We start from the raw sequence: 18,489 nt of genomic DNA, 5'->3' as shown, positions 1-18,489 counted from the left end.
ATCTGGCAGACTTGAAAATCAAACAAAAAAAAAAAAAAAAAAAATACTGCAACAACTAAAAAACGACATCTCAGAATTGAAGTTGAAAAAAATTTGGGACATAGATTGGGATTCATATTTTCAAACGGCGTTCTTAAAGAACATTTGAGAAAATTGCCAAAGGTATTTGACTGCAGGTTACCAGAGCCCTAGCTGTATGAGAGAATCGAGAGAATTGCATTTCGTCCTCCAACGTATACTTTGGTGGGTGTCGTAAATCACCAAAATCTGTGGCTAAGCATCCGAGTCCCTCGTTTCGGGACGAAAGGGCGTGAAGATCTCTCGAGCAGAGAAGTAATGAAATGCTTTGAAAAATCCATCCCTAATACGGAAGCCCTAATTTTCACTCCAATTTCTTGGTCGTATAACTTGCTGGCAGCATTACTGGAATCTTTTGAAAATCGTAAACCTTCATTTCCATTGCCCCTGCGTCTTCCGGGAGCTTGCGGCGAGAGTTAAACTTTATAGTCATGATATAAATAAAAATCATATCCCCCTGAGCTTTTATTCAATGAATTCTCAGACAATTTCATTTTTTTTAGTTCAAAATTTTTCGAAACTACAGAAACTACCAAAATTGCACAAGCAATTCTTCATATTCACTCATATTCAATCCCTTATAGTAGGTATCTACAGAGTTTTCAATTATTTTAAACATTTTCCTCTTCAACATACTTCACACTTTATACAGGTTTATTAAATTCAGGAGAAGAATTCATGACAGGAAAGAAATGACGATTCAAAATTATATCGATTAGCTGCACAAGTTACTTTATATCGACGATAATTTTGAGAACTTACTCTACTGAGATGGAAATAATTTTAAAGCTGAATATTCATTTGTTTATAACGTTTCATAAAATATTGAGTAATAATTCGGAGGAAAAAATCTGCAGCATTTCAGAAAATTTCTCTGCATCGTATTAAATCACGTAACTTTGTGAGGTATCGAAATATTGCTGATTGCAATACACGTATCATGTGTATAGCACGGAACAGCTCACTTGAAATTGCTGTTGACTCAACTCTTTCGGGAGATGCGATTTCCAGCACATCGAACCATGTGGCGATCAGTTTGCAATGTAGCGAAAAAGAAAGACTGTGTGAAATTGGATACAGTGAAAATTACAATGATATGGGATTGTTATATAAATTTAACCGGAAGAAATATGAAACGAGTAATATTAATCACTTTCAAAATTCCTAAACACGAGTCTGTTATTTAGTTTCTGAACATTTTCCAATTTATAGGAAAGTGATGTAAAGTCTTAACGAATTCGCAGTTAAAACATGACCAAAATACGATAATCCAGGTATCCATGCGATAACAACTGATAGTGATGCATGTACTATTCACACGTGAACCAATACCACTATAGATCATTCAATATCACGACGGAGAAAAGAATATATTTTTAAAAAAGTAATTGCACCATAATTGAATGTCTACTCTACACATTTGCAAAATTTGATTATTGCTAACTGTAGACTCCATACCCCACTCTATAATGTGTGGAAAAGTTGAAAGTAATTATACACGATATGCCGAAAATAACGCGAGTACAACGAATCCAAGAAACAGTCATATCACCGCAACCGATTACGAAGAATGATTTTTATCTGTGAATGAAAAACTACACTGTGAAGCGAAACCGTAATTGGTTTAGCAAAATATTACTTTGCGGATTAGAAAAAGAAGAAGAAAAGAGAACATTCTCTGGTGGCAGCTAAAGCCTTTGCAAGGCAAAGAAAGATTTTTAATGCGACGAACGAAAACTACGAAGATATGTCGAAAAGTAATAATTTTTTTCCTTTTTTCACCACCCGGAAAGAAAATATTCGTTTCGCCGTAGAGTCTTTTTTCTCATTGTCGGTATATTTGCATTGCTTTTTTCTTTCCCTCTTGCGTCCGTCCTAAAATTTTTTCTTCCTTCCTGTGCCACTTCCGCGTAAAGTAAAGCGTTAAAGGCTGTTAATAGCCGCGTCGTAAAATTGAATGATATTTTTTTCACAGACAGTTATATTTTCAAACGTGCAGCTACAAAAACTAATATCGGCAGTAAAGAGCGGAACGGAGATGCTGGAAGCATCGCCCACCTTATACCTCAACATATATTTATTCGCGGAATGAACAGGATTTTAATGTAATAAAAATTTATCGCCCCCGCGGATCGGTTGTTTCGCGGAATGACGCGCGTCTCTTTTAGCAGAAGGCCCGTCGGGCGTCGCATCGGCACGCGATCCAGACTCGGAAGGAGGTTTCGCGAACTTTCGGAGATGGTGATCTTCGCTCATTCCCGGCTCCTGCTCCCGAGGAAATGCAATAATACAAGTCGTTGTAGTCGGCGACAAGGCGGCGCGCCTTGTTCTGGTACCGCCAAGCTGCCTCTTTGTTTCCTACTCGGAGAGCAAGGGCGCTCGTCGACCTTGTTCCAAAGCCTTAGCCGAGATTACGCCCTTATTTACATAAACTAAGTTCATTCTTCCATCTCATTTCTCGAGGCCGGGTCCGCAGACTCCCTGCCGCCCTTTTCCTCGCCCCAGCTCCCGACCTCTTTCTTCTCCGCCCTTCGACTTTTCGCGACCCTACCGGAAATACCTTGGCAGGGTAGCGTTTGAATACTATGATAGTATAATAGATGCGTGCGGCCACGTGAAAGACCGCGACTCGAAAATTGTAGGCTTACGTAGGTATGTCACTGTATAGCTGAGTTTTCTCCCGCTGACTGAGATTGAAATCCGTATCGCAAACCATGCATAATTGTATATATGTATAATATTGCTTCATTGTTTAACGAGACGAGATATTGCTTGTGGAATAATGAATCTTCTGAAGACAACTTGGAGCAGAGGCCGCTGGGAACGAGAGGATATAGGTTGTTGAAGAGGGGAACAATTTATGCGTTGATTGTTTCTCTCTTTTAATTACTGAATTATTTAAATCCGACTCTTTATTCCAATTGCCAAGCATTATTTAGTCTCGTCATTGCATCCGTAATGTCGGAACGACGCCCCGTAACGTAGATTACGGGATTAGATAAAATTATTATACGCTGAACGCGGAAGCTTAAACAGCTAACCCCGTCCCCGTATATATAACGTATATAGTATATACGTATATGCGAGAAGTGGGGTGGATACGTACTACATGCACAATTTAGCCAGACGGTGTTGCTGATCAAAGGTAATCCTTGTCGTGTTAATGTAGGCTGGAACGTAATAAAACTTCCCCTACAAATATAGCAGTTTTGACACGTTGATACAACTTCTTTGTTTGCACCCTCCTGAATCGAATAACAAACGTGGAATGTTTCACGTTCACGGTCGTAGTAATAAAACCAAAAACCATTACAACCTTTTTTTTCAAGTAACTTCTAACCATATGCAGAAAAATAAATGAATTTGAAAGAAAGGCAAAAAAACTGACGAAGCTAATACGGAAAGACTCTGTTCGTATTAACCCAAGTGAATTTTAAGCTCAACAATGTACAATGGCCACTAATAGGCAGGATACTGTGGTTCAACTCTTTAACAGGTCTGCAATGTAACAATAAAAGGTGTAAGTATATGCGGTGTTCACGAAAATTAACACGTAATATATGCGGGTCATTTCACCAATTATGAGTAAAAGTTGTACCGGGTGGTGAAAAGTTTGAAAAATTAAATTTGCCTATCGAGAGACAGTAGTAAAAAAGATATTCATGATTTATTTTCGGCCATCCATAATATTAGATATTGGTATATTTTTTTTTTGAAAAATTCAAAGATTTACGAAACAAAAACGTCCCAAGTTTTTTTTTTTTTTTGTATCTATTACGGAAAAAGATATATATTGTGTTGAAAATCCCGTGATTTTGAAAACTTAAGAATTTGCCGCTGCTATTGCTCAAAAACTGCTGGCCAAAAAAAAATCAAAAAAAAAAAATCACGAACACCTTTTTTAGTACTGTCTTTCGAAAGGCAAATTCAATTTTTCAAAATTTTAACCACCCGGTACAACTTGTATCTTGCATAATTGTCGAAATGAGCCACATGTGTATGTCTTTCAGAGCAGCCAGAATATTAACAAGTAGGCATACATATTTATATGTATACACACGTGCCGTAAGCGTGAGAACAAAGGCAAGGTTTGTCGGACCGACAACTTGACAAAATGTCCCCACTGTCAACTCTGTATATTTCATAAATAGTCGCTGAGCCCACTCCATATTTTCAAACTTGTTTTCGTGGAAAAGGTTTAGAGTTTGCTGGGTGGTACTTGAGCGGCCTACCCGCAAGTTTTAGTAGCACAGATATGATTCCTTTAGAATGATGAAAGGCAGTGAAAAGTTTTTCATGCCTTTTCTTCTTTCTGTCTCGAAAGCTTTAGATCACGTATTGGACGACAAGCCAGATCCGCTGTATTGATTTTACCGGCTTCTTATCTTGTAAGAGCATTTCTCTTGAATCCGTTTACAGTTACCGGAAAACCAGACAATGATCGCTGGGCTAAAATATTTTTTATTCCGATTTGAGCTAAGTAAGTTATGAGTAGCAAGGAATGCATGAATTAAACGGAAGAAGGAATTAGAAAGGATAAAATCGGCACGTTTTGAGCTTATGTTTTATACATTGAAGAATGAAGAACGAAGAATGATTCGCTTGGGAGTCTCAAATGTGAACGCTGAACAATTTTCACAAGAAAAACTTTTATGGGGTGCAAAGTGAGGGAGAGGATGGATCAGTGTGGCGATGAAGGGTGAATTTCAGCTGCAAGGCAACTACATATCTCGCAAATGAATACAACGTTTCCAACACTCCGTAGTCGACGATACTCGTTGTTAAATTTTTCCACGCTGGCATAATGACGTGTAATATGTGCGCATTGAAGCTACACGCTCGCGAACGTTACACCCCGCTATATTTCGCGATAGAGAAGTTTTCTGATTATTCTCAACATCGTGAAATGTTTAACATGAACTGCGCGAGCCATGCATGCACACGTATGGTACTGGTATACCTTACATGCGAAACGGAAATAATCGAAGTGGAAAGCCTGGTGCTGCACGGATAGAAAAGCGTATACGAAAGAAGGACTTCATTGTGCGCATAGTTTATTCAGCGGTCTTGAAACCTGAATGAGAATTTGCTGCAGGTACGCGGCGTGGACGAAATATCTCTGCAGAGTGTTTATTTAAGCGATACGGAAGAGAGCTGTTGTCAATTCGCCGGAATTGCATTTCTGTCAGCTTTTACGAATCGCTCGAAATTACGGGATAAACGATCGATAAGTGATCAAGCGAAAATTGACTCAACGACAAGTGAGAACGCTGCGCGTTGGGAGCGAAGCAAGGGAGAGACGTGAGGTATCACCGGAAGCGTCGGGGTTTGTTGTTTGAAAAGAGAAGGAATTAGGGATTCATGAGGAAGAAGAAAAAGTGGAGATGGATCCTGGAAGGATTCATGGGAAAAAAAATATCTCCAAAAGAATTTTAGGGGTTGACTGCTGCGGAGTGGAGGAGATTTAGATCCCTCGCATCAAAATATCTCGCGTTCATCTCCGGGGGTATTTCGAAAGAAACGTTGCCGCGGTTCTTTGGTCTTGATCTTTATACCTACTCAACGGCAAACTCTCCAACGCGGAATTGTGCGGAGAACAACGAATTGACGGAGAGTTCATCCGCTAGGGGGAGGGAAAAAAAAAATAAAACTACGCCACGCGAGTTTTCAAACTTTGAGCACAATTCTCGCGGAAGTGCACTTTTGACAGTCTGAACTTTCCCATTACGTGGTCACGACGACGAGTGTTTGCTCGGTAATGAATCTCTCGTGTGAGGCACAGCCTCTGAAACTCGTCTCAAAAGTGCAAAATGGAGATAAAGAGGGAATTGAAGGGAGGAGAAGAACAAAAAAGGATAGAAAACAAAAACAAAAAGAGAACAAATGAACAAACGAACAAAGAACCTTTGTGTCAATTAAAACCGTCGTCCCTCTGGGTCGATCGGGTATTGTCGATGCACGGATCACATCATTGAACGTGTTTCAATTCAACGTCGTTTGCTGGATCTGCCGATCATGTAGGTATGAGGACGACGCAGTGATCTGTATATTAATGGCCTCTCGTCAATACCCTGTATCACATTCAATGGGGCGCAAGCCGAACAATGCGGGCTGAAACCTATTGAACCAGTCAATTATGGATACAAACGACGCACTCCAAAACTGCACAATTTTGAAATCATTCTGCTCGCGATTTGACTCTCTACATTTGCAAGGCTCCGTCAAAAATTACCGTCAAATGTTTTTCAATTTCATTTTCCCACACTTCACGGTGTCTGTGCAATCGATAAAATCTATTCTACCACCCGTAGAGTTGCTGTTTGAAAATGATAGAGTTGATGAAAAAGGATGTGATGTAACTTCGTGATTTTCAGTTTATTTTTTTCTCTTCTCTTTCGTTGCCAAAAAATTTTCTCGCAATCACCGGGTCGTCGGAACCGCCGTGCACATTGATATGCGCACTTACTCAGGCGCACATTCATTCGCGTGCACCTGGCTACCATTGGAATTGAACCGTTGAATCTATATTCCATGGGCATAACAGGTTGACGCAAAGCTTTCACTCAGGTACGGAAAAGCCTTCCAAGTTTGATTCGAAAGTCGATATTCACTCAGAGGAATAGAACGCGTATACACATATATACATGTACATACGTACATATGTAATATGCATTTTTATTACTAGGTGTGAGATTTTTTTAGTGTCAATCGAACGCGAATGTTAAAGACTATACATTTTTCTCTGCCTAGAAAACCGTCAGAGTTCAAGTTCAAAAGTTTTTCACGCTCGTTGATAATGGCCATGGTATCAATTTCACATTATTAATTTTATTTTTGTTTTGCGAGCTGCAGTTATTGTTCTTGAAACTTGTTACCACCTTCAGACACGTAACTTCACATACTACAACCGAATCCGCGGTAAAAAGTGTTTCGTACGAAACGAATGAATTAAAACAGTAGCTCGGAAATTAGGCGGGAAGAAGCTGCAGCGCGAAAAGTAAAAGTAGATTCGAACTTCCCTCGGACCCTGAGGCGCCACCATCGATTGACACCTCCGATAAAATTGTTTTCAACGCACCCGATAAAAGGGTCATTTCCCCTTGCGAAGGGTGAGAATAGAAGTTTGCGACTAATAAATTTTCCACCTACGAAGAAATTCACTCGCATTTCTCTAACATTGGATAGTATTCCTCGAAAAATGAAGAATTTGTAAGCTTATCCATATTCAAACCAACCGCGGTTCTCACTAAGAAAAAAAGAAGAAAACGACGACAACAACAAAAAACACTGACCTTCCACGCGGGGTGCGGAAGTTAGGACGACAGCAAAGGCTGCAGCGAGAAATCGGATCGGCGACATCCATCTAGAAGTTGAACACACGAAACGACAACGACACTTGGCGCGCCGGGGCCTCGGAGCGTACTGATGGAAGCGCTCAGCACGAGGGGGCGAAATCGCGATCCTCTTCTCCTTCTGTGTTAAGGCAACTCGCATGCGCTCAGGGTTCACGTGCCCTCCGCCATCGCGACTCCGGGACCCGCCTTCCTCGTAGAACCGGAGCCTCGGACGGACACGGCAAGTTCTCTCCTCGGCCATCCCTTGACCGTCTTCGGCCTCCACTCCACCTGGCCGCCTGCAAGGTGCAGGACCTCCAGGACCACGGCTAACAATAAGTACCTACTACTCGCACCGCGACCGTCGCCGACGCTAATGGACGTCCTGCTTTGCGGGGATTTTAAACCTGGGTCAACCTCGCCGCAAAGTTTCTAAGTTTTGGAACAGTTTTTTAAAAACCCAATCCGCTCCTGAGAGGATATGGTTCCTGTAACGCCTCTCTCTCTTTGTGCATTAAACTTTCTCGACGTTGTTCTTGTTCCGAACGGCACCACCTTATTCTTCCTTTATTTTTATCACTTTTCTGTCGCCAACTTCCTCGCTCTGCACAGACGTTTCGACGATCGTCCATGCGAGCTTCCTTACGGAGGCTGCGCGGGGAGGCGACTGAACTGAGGAGAAACTGAAATTGAATAAAAACTAAACTACTTTGAATAACGGAGTGCACGTAATACAGGGAAGAACAGGGCAAAGTGGCCACGCGGGAAGTAGCGAATTTTCTCCGCACGATTATCGGACTATACGTATAAGTTTTGTATTTTACTACCCGGAATTGCTTCAATAATTCTTTATTGGACCAATAATCGACTGATCGAATTATTAATCACCTTCTAAACAAAAACGATGTATGTGCCATTTGAAGTGTGAAACGGTTTAATGCTTATGAATATTCCAAATTATTTGAAACTGTAAAAAAATCAGATTGTTAAAATTTAACGGATGTTTTTTAACAACTGAATTGGTTGATCTAATATATTCTAACCAACCCTTTCACTCGCAGCGGGGTGCTCGTGTCTCACCTAAAAAATGTCCATGTCCTAGCCTTATCACGACAGTTTATTTACAACTTCAAATGATATTTGTTACTTCGTATGACTATTAAAACATGAACAAATCTAATTTCGGCCAGAATCATCGAATTCTGATAGTTTTTTCGATTTTACATCCAGTTTATTGGATCCTCCATCTTAGATTCAGAAATAATCAAATTCCGACTACAGATTCGTGATCAGCGAGCCCAAAAATCCCCGGGCAACAAAATTACTGAAAGGGTTAAATTTCTGGGCAAGAATTCCTGAAACTCATGAATGTACATACAACTGCTTCCATTAGTAGCCGCAGAGATAGTTGAAAAATATATAAACAGTAGTGCTTATAGCATAGGTAAATATTGTAATATTATCGGGCATCCCACACTTGTAATTGAATACCGAACAGTTAAAGATTGGAAACTATTTTACCGGAGGAACACATATGCGAGGGAAATTGCAGTGCGACCCTGGACTCCGGTGGCCAGTGGATAACGGGGTTGCACAGCGTAGAATCGACAATGCGTTATTTCAGTACTTGCAATTCCAGACTCCTCCGTCAGAGTTGGCCCAATTTATAGGAACGAATTCGATATTCTAATCTCGTTTAATTTCATCTGTGTAATGCAGCATTGCCGAAGAACGTACAGTTTTCGTACTCCAGGGCTCGTCGCGTCGCGTCGGGCTCTCGTACGCGTTTATTGCTAGGGTAAACTCGTTACAGGCAGCTGTAGCCTCGCTACCCGTGGCATGCCTTCGGGGAGTTTGGATTTGCATCGTCGCTCGGAAAATGTTATTTTCACATTTCATCAGGCTGACAAGCGTTGTGTGGCTCCCGTAAGCTCGATTTAATTTATATTTTTACTTTCTATTTTCATTAGTTTACTTTATTTTTCATTTCGTGCTACGTTGCGGCGAACGGGTGCCTGGGCGATAGATTCGTCGTTGGAAACTCTTGGAAAATTTTGAAGACATCTTCACGTCGATGGGAATATTGCAGGAATAAGGTTATATTACGCGCTTAAAATTTTACACCGAACTAGATTCTGAACCCTTGTGCTATCTCCTCGGCAAAATACATGAACACATGCAGACAGCGCATTTGTGTTTACCGTGCATCGTCAGGATCGACGCGTTATCATTATTAAGTGTTTACCAAAAGCTAATGCCTCGTGTTTGGTGAAAATATTTGATATAAAAACGTGCAGAAGGGATTCGAGGCTGAAGCGCGTGGTATAATATTGTTGTATCAACGTCGACCGCGGTGAAATTAATTGGCAAAAGTGTTTTTATAGAGATATTTTTATGGCCCGAACGCCCAAGATATTTCGTGACACTACAAGCCCGTAAGTATCCACCAAAAATCAATCCCTCCCCCAAACTCTAGGCTGCGATAATATAATTCTGGCTAACTTTCCTGATCATCGTGTACAAGGAAGTGCGGTAAAATGACTAGTCGTTAATTTCCTCATTTCGTTACGTCGTATCACTATACATACACTATACATACATAAACTCGGCGTCGTAAATAGTTGATGGATCCTTTCACAGATCGAAAAAAAGTTGGCAAATTCTTTATGAATGCACCATCTCGCGTATCTTGCAGCTTTCTCTCTCTCAAATTCCCGGTCCTATTGGTATCGCAGATTAGCCTCGGGATGCGCGCAGGTGTCGGCGAGGTCTTGAAGTTGTAATTGGCAGTGCGGGAACAATGGGACCAAGTCTATCGATCTTGGCCTATACCGATCTATTGGAGACCACGGAGGTGTATTGTCGAGTTATCTTAGGTGTAAATCAGGCCGATGAATAGAGATATGCAATTCGATTTTGGGCTATAATTTTGAGAGGAGGGTCACGGGGAAATATATGAATTATGCACAAATCGGTTACTCGCGGAAATCTTAATGGAAATTCTGGTCTCTCGTTTACCCTCGCGGCAGTTGATCAAGTTTCGCCGTAACTCACAATCAGAAGGACAATTGAAATATCAGTCTCATGGTCTTCACTGCAGCTCGAAAAGTTGACTGTGGTGTTTTCTTTTCTTACACTTTTCAAAAATGCTTCAAACTCAAAACTCATTATTGTTTCATACAAAATCAAAGAAGAATGTGAATATTCTGCAATTAAGACGGACAAGTCTTCTGGTCCATCAAATGGAATAATGTACTTTGATTTCTGCTGATTTCTCTCGAAGAAATTCATTCACGTTAAAAGGCGATACCGACATTCGTGTTCCTAGACAGACACAAGTTTAATTGAAAGTTTATTCACCTTTCATAGTTGAGCCAGTGTTTTAAAACTTATCATGGACTTTTAATTAAATTTCCATCTTTGCCTGGGTCTCGAATTATTTCTCGAAACATTGGCACGTGATCGTTTATTTTTTATTACGTGCAATTAAATCTCCAAGGACAAAATGGGATATAAGAGACAGCGGTGGGATAAGGTGAATCGTTAAACTTAATGCAAATTTATCTTCTGAATTATTCAAACCCTGCCCCGCTAAATTGCTGTTGCTATGAAAAGATTCTGATTTATTTACCCAATTATTATTGGTCAAATATACCGTGATGTTTTTTTTTTCATTCTAACTTACCGTACATGTATAGTCGCTTCGAAACGCAATCCAAAATTCATTTTCCATTTCCTAACTTGCACAGGATCAAATTAAAGAAGTACTTGGAAAGGAGATGTACATTATTGAAGAAAGTTTGCGGAAGTTCACATAGCGTCCAGTCTTTATAAGAGTGCTGGATAATTTGATTGTCACCGTACGACTGGATCAATTGATTATCCATCGCACTCTTATTCCCGGAAACCTACGTACATTTCAAGTTGGGCAAAGAAGATGTTGTCTGGTAGGAAAACTGGCTGGATTGAGATTTCATTTAAATTTCAGACTAGTGTCACTCATGAACGAGAACTAACAATGTATGATGATCGGTCGAATTTCATAGAGTAAATTACGGTGTAGACTAGGGGTGGGGTTTGATCGATTGATTGTGACAATAATAACGGTATTCAATGAAATGGTAATTGAAACTTTGAATGCCATTTCAATTAACACGAAAACTTTATGTATATACGCGGCGCGTGACGCGTTATACGCGATGTTTTATTTTTCATGCTATCATTTCAAATCAAGTATTAATTGACGAACTTCATTTATACACACCATTTAGTGAATCTCATTTCACTTGCATCAGGATTGTTTGATCAAAAAAAGAGAAAAAATATTTACGATTCTCCAATGTTGAAACAAAGATTTTAAGAGCAGTTGACCGTTTTACGTTACGTGAAAGATCGTCCTCATTCGATTTTTTACTTTTATTGACAATTTTTTTGAATTTCTGAAGAATAATAGAACGAACAACCTAGTTGGAGTAATACTCTCGTTTTACTGCTGCCAAGTGATGCTGAGTTTAGGGGTAAGATGCAGACGATTGCAAAACCATATCTGCCTCATACTCGAAGACTTTAGTATTGATCAAGTGCCTAATTAGGATCACCGAGTTCAGCTTAATGACGAGATTCTGGAATTGTGGAAGACGCTATGCTCTGACTTTCATCTTATGTAATTCCAACAAATTTCAAGCAGAATCTCTACAGATTCGCTTACGAATTCACAGTAAATATCAACAGTTCAGTATTTATACCTATATATGAATTTGTGGAGAAGAACAATTTTGCATGAAATTCGAGAGAAGTCGAGATCCCGAACTTTTTCGGGGGAAAAATGTCACCAGCTAGATTCTCCACACATCGCGGTGGTTAATTCTTGTTCAATTTTTTTATTTTGACTTCCTACCCCGGACTTTGGGGTATCCATTGTAAAATTGAAGGCACGCGGTATGGGCGGAACGAAACAGCAGGTCATCCCTGAAACAATACAATGGAGTAACAATAAGCCCGATCCCGAATGACGTCGCTGCAGGTATTCTTCGCCGGGCGAAACATTCAAAGCAAACAATTTACCCGGCGCGACAAAAAGTTCACGGGGTCAAATGTAGGTGCAGCATTTATACCACCCGGTGATGCTGGCACTAAAAATTTCAACAATGGTCCGGTGCTACAGCTCAACTCCATTATCAACGCAAATGAAACCACCAATGGATGACTGCAGAGACGACGACGCGTCGCGTCGGTCGGACCGATTTCAAATTGCTGGCTACACCCACGTATGGGCGAAACATCACGTACCGTGAATTGCGCGTACTTTCACACCCCACCATCGCTTTTCACACGTGGCAACGAATCAAAATTCCCATGGCATGGGAGGTAGGCATGGTAACAGGCTGTACACGCACGCCATGAAGGAACGTACATCAATTACGAGAATTTCCAACATTCCCTGTGTGCTTAACGGTTCAAGGGCCGAGTTTTGAAATTAGCCGCGTATTTTATTATTTCTTTCATTTTACAAAAACTGAAAATATTTCCAATATTCCATGGCTATTGTTGGACACGTGAAATAATTACGCGATATTAATTCACCTTCGTTGGCGCAATTGTAAAGCTAGGTAGCTGTTGTGGGTCGTAGGTAGAGAAGGAAATCAAGTTCCATTATATTACTCTTTCACCGGTGTAGAGCTCTTTCGTCGAAAGCGAGCTTCGTACCCCGAGAAACTACAATTCTCGCGAAGCAATTTCTCAAGGGAAGTATAGCGCTTTTAAACGCCATATGGGCGCGCGTCGTGACCGATATAATACAAGCGATATACAACCATAATGATTTAATTAATGTATTTTTGACATCATTCCATAAAGAATAAACGGGTGAGCTAGAGCCGCAGCTGCGACCGACGTTCTAGGTCATGCTCCGAGTAACACGTTCATTTATACCTGCCGACCGAGGAGAACCGAGAAGCGCTTTTTTCTTTTTAACAAAATTAATATATAAAGCTTTGTCAATCCGGAATCGCCCGCCATTTATACCCGACAACGAGTATACGCGGAGCTCTCGCGTTCGACATAAGAAGAAATGTACGTTACGTTACTCAAAATTTCACTCGCGTATCACGTTTCACTGGTACATCGGTATATCCTAACGATTGGATGGACCATTATTGACCACCTTAGAACCATAGGGAGCTATCGATTGTTTCATTTTTGTGGCCATATCCATTCGCTGTAAATGAAAGCCTAGTCGCAAAAGGCACACAAATGTTTGGTTGGCTTCGGCCGCTGTAAAATTTGATTTTCAAACAAGTCAGTGGTCTAAAGTTCCACTTGTTATTTCCTGTAGAAGAAATTTTTGTTAATGAATCAATAATTCGATTTATCGTACCAGAAACAATTGAAACGCCTTACGTGCGATCCATAGGACTTATTATTTTGAGAAATCTAGGATTTAATCGGCTCGAGTTCAGTTCGGCGATAGGTATAACTGCTGACGAAGACTCTATTATCTCGAATAGAAAAATCGGTACCGAAATCGTCGGCTCTTCTAAAAGAGGTCCATTTAGACGCCTTACATATATGTAATTTTATGTACCGCGCCGAATTTGCCGTCTTTGCAAAAACGCAATGACATAATGATAAAAAAGACAATTCTACAATGGATCACAATGGATACGAGAGTTTGGAGCGGAAGTAACTTATGTTCGGTTTTCCTAATCGGATGTTCGACTAGCTTTTCCTGGATAATAGCTTTGCCGAAGGATTAGGGAGCGAAGAGGGCCATGGATAGCTTTCTTTATCGAATCGATAACTTCGTTTGATGGTCTCGATAAACTGTTTTCGTTGAGGCTGAATTTTAGACTTGTATAAGAGGGGCTGACGCAGCCGGATACATGCTCTGAAAAGCTGATCGCATTTAGAAAAGGAACTTTTTCACCTTTCGACTAAACTCTTCGCTATATTACCGCGTTTAGACGCGTCCTTATACAAACTCACCCTAAGCAGGTTTGTTTCATGATATTCATTAGAAAAAAAAAAAAAAAAATTAACCCAGTTACTATATACTACACGGACGTGTTCGCACCGCGAGAAATCGATATGAGCACAATGTTTGTGGATATTATGCTGCTTAGAGTTGCGGAGAAAATTAGCTGCTTTCCTTTTTCTATATCTATAGCGCGCGAACGGAACGTGATTTCTTGATGAAAGTTCAAACGCGAAGATTGAAAACGCATTACATCAAGTTGAATAATTAATTTTAGGGGCTAGAAATTTTGTTCATAACAAATTCAGTGTAGTGTATGAAGTTCTCTCAGCAGGAGAGTTGAACAAGTCGGAGTCACGAAAATCAACTCCGGTAATTTAAGATTCACCATGCAGGTCGTTCCTCTATCATTTTGTTCCCTTCGACACTTTGTACTCGCAGATGACAAGCCCAATTAACCCGATTCAGATTTTGATTCTACAACGATTCGCGTTTAAAACAAACCAAAATTTAGAACCAGTCCAAGCAGCGCATACCAGTTTGATTTCCGCATGGTCAGTGTATCATTGAAATAAGTGCGAGGCAGGAAAGTATTAAAATATCTAATGAAAATGATATCCGTTTGGTAATTCGTGCGAGTAAACGTGTATAGACGTCGAAATGCCATCTGAAGCGCGCGCGCAAAAAAAAAAAAAATATATATATATAATATATATATATATCGATGATGAGAAAATCTCGTTTATTGCAAACATCAAGTTCCATAGGATCAATGTTTATAGATCCCATAAATATGATATTGCTCTCACAGCCTTATTACGAGTCTATATTGCCCTCGAGGTTCTTCAGCCTCCTCAGCGCGGGCGGCTAGGCGTCTCCCGGTTTATTGTTTTTTTTCTTTTCCAACTCCAAGGAGAGGCCCCCCTCCTCCCCCCCCCCCCCCTGAGTACGTACCCTCCGTACAATTTTTACACCGACTATGAGGCTCAATATTTAATGCCAATTCCCGCGGGCCACGAGCCCGCTGCAAGTGGATATTTGTATCGGTCATGTGGCATTACTTCTTCCCTGCAACTCAGACATGTGCGATTCTCAGCTCGCATTTGTCTGCCGAAAATCGTTCGAGTTGCTTTCAGTTATTCAGCCCCGTGTGGTAGGTATAGTGCAACTTGGAACCATTGGACCCGAGCGGAGAACCAAGGCTTCTGTAAAGGGTGTCGTCACAATGCAGGCTTAAGCACCGTGATTATATTAACTAGAGCAATTAATTGTAAGTAGTTCCGATAGCATCGTGAGTTGATGCTGGAAATTCCTCCGCGTTATGCTCGGGCATTCCTCGGATACTTGCCACGGCTTTCCGTAAAGCTCATGCTCCGGTATGCAACGGGTATCTTAATCGCCGTGGACCCGCCGGGGTCCAAGACACTTGAGCCTAGCCTCTGACTCATTCCGGTCGGTCACTTTTATCCCGAAGCCCTTGGTCTGTCTGACGTTTCTCTTCGTCTTGTTTTCTCGCTTCTCAGTTCCGAGTCTTAGTCCGCCCCTCCACTTGACTCGCTCATTTTATCTTCGTACATTTTCCATCAGCTGTGACTCACTCAATCCGTTTCGAAGGGCAACTTTAAACGCCTCGCGACATTGACAAACGCACTTCTTCCCCTCTTTCTCCGCTTCCACTTTGTCTCCAATTTTCTATTTCTGTCCTTTGATGCGAGGAGAAAATTGCGCCGTTCCTCATCCCTCGCTGCTCTGCTTATATCCCCGGATTCTGTGTGTCCTTTGCCCGTGCCAACGACGAGGGTGCACAGTTTGCCCGTCCTGCCACGGTCTGGACTGATCTTCGCCGCCCGCGAATGCATTATTTATTATCTTCCACTCGCTGTCCACTTGCTGTCCAATAAACTGCCGAGAAAAGTATGGCTGCGATTTTCCTCAAGGAAGCTAAGAGACAATGGGTGATGATCAGGAGACGAATGGGTACAATAAGAGGGTTGCTGCGATGAGACGAGGAACGCTGAAATTATCGCTACGGTATAATCGGAAACCTGCGAGGTTTCATCCCAGATTCGGAGCGGCAGATGTACGTTCACTCAACGCCAGTGTATTTGCAAATATAATTCAAACATCTACTGCAGCAGTCGATAAACCTGACGTAATTTCGCATTTCGTAACGCTTCTGGCGGCACGAAATTCCCACGATACGCGTTTCAATCCAACAGCAACCATATGGCTCGAACCGAATTTTTTCAACCTTCAACGGAACACTCGGTTTCTTCATAGGCATCGATTGGCTCGTCGGCAATAGAAGAATTACCCACAGAATACGTGTGAAAAACTATATGGTGGCTGGCAATAATTCACGATATGCGAACGTAAATTATTTGAACAGCAGAATGGACCTATGAAATAAATTTGAATTTCTTTTTTGTTTCTCTTTTTTACAATTTTTCTGATTCCTAAAAGACACCTTCGCTTAAACATGTTGTTAAAAAATGTGTTTGTCTTTGTCAGTTGATTTTTTTATTCGACGAGTGAAAACACCAATTGTCCAGGAAGATTCAGACTCGAAGTGCATATTTATAAATATCACGTCCTTGTTCTGGTGCAACGAACGCTTTGAACACAGATTAAACGAAACTCATTGTCCATATTCCTTTGTAGTTGTCTCTCTCAAACTAAGGTATGATTTGAATCGTGACTGACGGGTCTTTATCTCCAAGCTGCAGGAAACGTGTCACAATCTGCGGGATGAAATCGTCCCCGAGTCATTCGCGCATCAGCCTCAGGCGTGTAGTCATCAGTCTTGGTGAATTTTTGGAAATAGCCAATATTTGAGACGGATCGGGCGATGATTACGTTAACGATAGTCGTAATCCCAGTCCATTAACCAGACAGATGTAAACATGGGTAGTGATAGCGGTCTGCAAATTACCGCAGGAAACCTCGAGGGCTGTGATAGACAGGTTTGTGCGCGACCGATTAAGGGGAGATAATATGAGGGCAATTAGTTCGGAGTAATACTAGTGACGTCGAAAACACCTGCCCTGGCCAGGCCACGTGCGCGCGACACGTCACGTGATTTTTCTCAATTAGCTTCATCCACCGTATAACCGGATATATCGGCGCGGCGGCGTCGCTCCGATGCCTTTCCACCGCGCCTCGGCCTCTATTGAATTTCAATCGTGCAATTTAATCGCGATATGAACGAACTTACCGCCTCGTAAATTCCACCTCGGTAAACCGTGACGTTTAATTCCTCGGAAATTCCCGCACGAGCTGCAGTTATTCGTCATGGGTAGCTGATGCTTCGTGACAGGGTGTCACGCGCCCTTCGAACAATGATAAGTCGAGTTTCCCAGTTATTGACCCTGTCCCAATTGTTCACATTTTTTTTGTTGCATCTGTTTGAATCTTAGTTCGACAATTACCAAAAAATAGATTTGTAGCGTCCAACCCTCTAGCAATTGGCTTTGGTCGTCGAGAAATTAACAATTTCTGCCGTTAATTGATAATTTTAGAAAATATAAGGTTTAATAATTGCCTTAAAGAAAAGGTGTGCTTGTGTCTTCAAAAAGGTTGTTCCATAAGTGATCCGAATCAATGGTCAATTTAAAAAAAATCCCAAGTCGATTCGTAATTTTTCAAGGAATTAGTTAAACGGAAATTCAGTTCAATCATTATGTTTGCTACTGACTTTTCTTCTAATGAGAGCTCGCAGTATGCAGTCGTTGAATAGAGATTGAGTGACATCCGTATCTGAGTTATAAAATTTTCTTTGAATATTTCAATGACAGGCAATGAATCATCCGTTGATTTGATTTTACAATCAGTGTCCTTCCATCGGTGATAGAAACTATTTTCACATTTGATTACAGTAGGTTTTCCATTGATATTCAATTTCATTCGAAATTATCAATAAACGTTTGAGTGATCAGCAAATGAATTGGTGAAAATCTGTCGCTTCGATACTTCATATTACTTTTAAATATAACTCATTTTAGAACCGATACTACGGAATATCGTTGCTGCGTGAGATCAAATTGTGCAATGTTTATTTCTCGAGTTTTTGTTTCTGAACAACTCTGTTTTTCAAAACATTTCATA

The 18,489-nt window shown here is 41.0% G+C and overlaps 1 protein-coding gene across 2 annotated transcripts in view; it reads right to left on the bottom strand.

Annotated features, from left to right (window-relative positions):
* The window catches only part of LOC124407210 (lachesin-like), a 137,127-nt gene that overhangs the window by 57,086 nt on the left and 61,552 nt on the right, over positions 1–18,489 (bottom strand). Inside the window, exon 1 of one of the 2 annotated variants that reach the window (XM_046883099.1) lies at positions 7,371–7,489. The exons of the other annotated variant lie outside the window; for it this stretch is intronic. Within the exon in view, the coding sequence (XP_046739055.1) occupies positions 7,371–7,437 (67 nt within the window). The 5' untranslated portion in view covers positions 7,438–7,489. Of the gene's footprint in view, positions 1–7,370; positions 7,490–18,489 lie in introns of those variants that run through there. 2 annotated transcript variants of the gene reach the window in all.

The sequence above is a fragment of the Diprion similis genome, chromosome 6 (genome assembly GCF_021155765.1).
Source record: "Diprion similis isolate iyDipSimi1 chromosome 6, iyDipSimi1.1, whole genome shotgun sequence".
NCBI classification, from domain to species: domain Eukaryota; kingdom Metazoa; phylum Arthropoda; class Insecta; order Hymenoptera; family Diprionidae; genus Diprion; species Diprion similis.
Note: the sequence above shows the minus strand (reverse complement) of the source record. Positions and strands in the feature narration are given on the sequence as shown.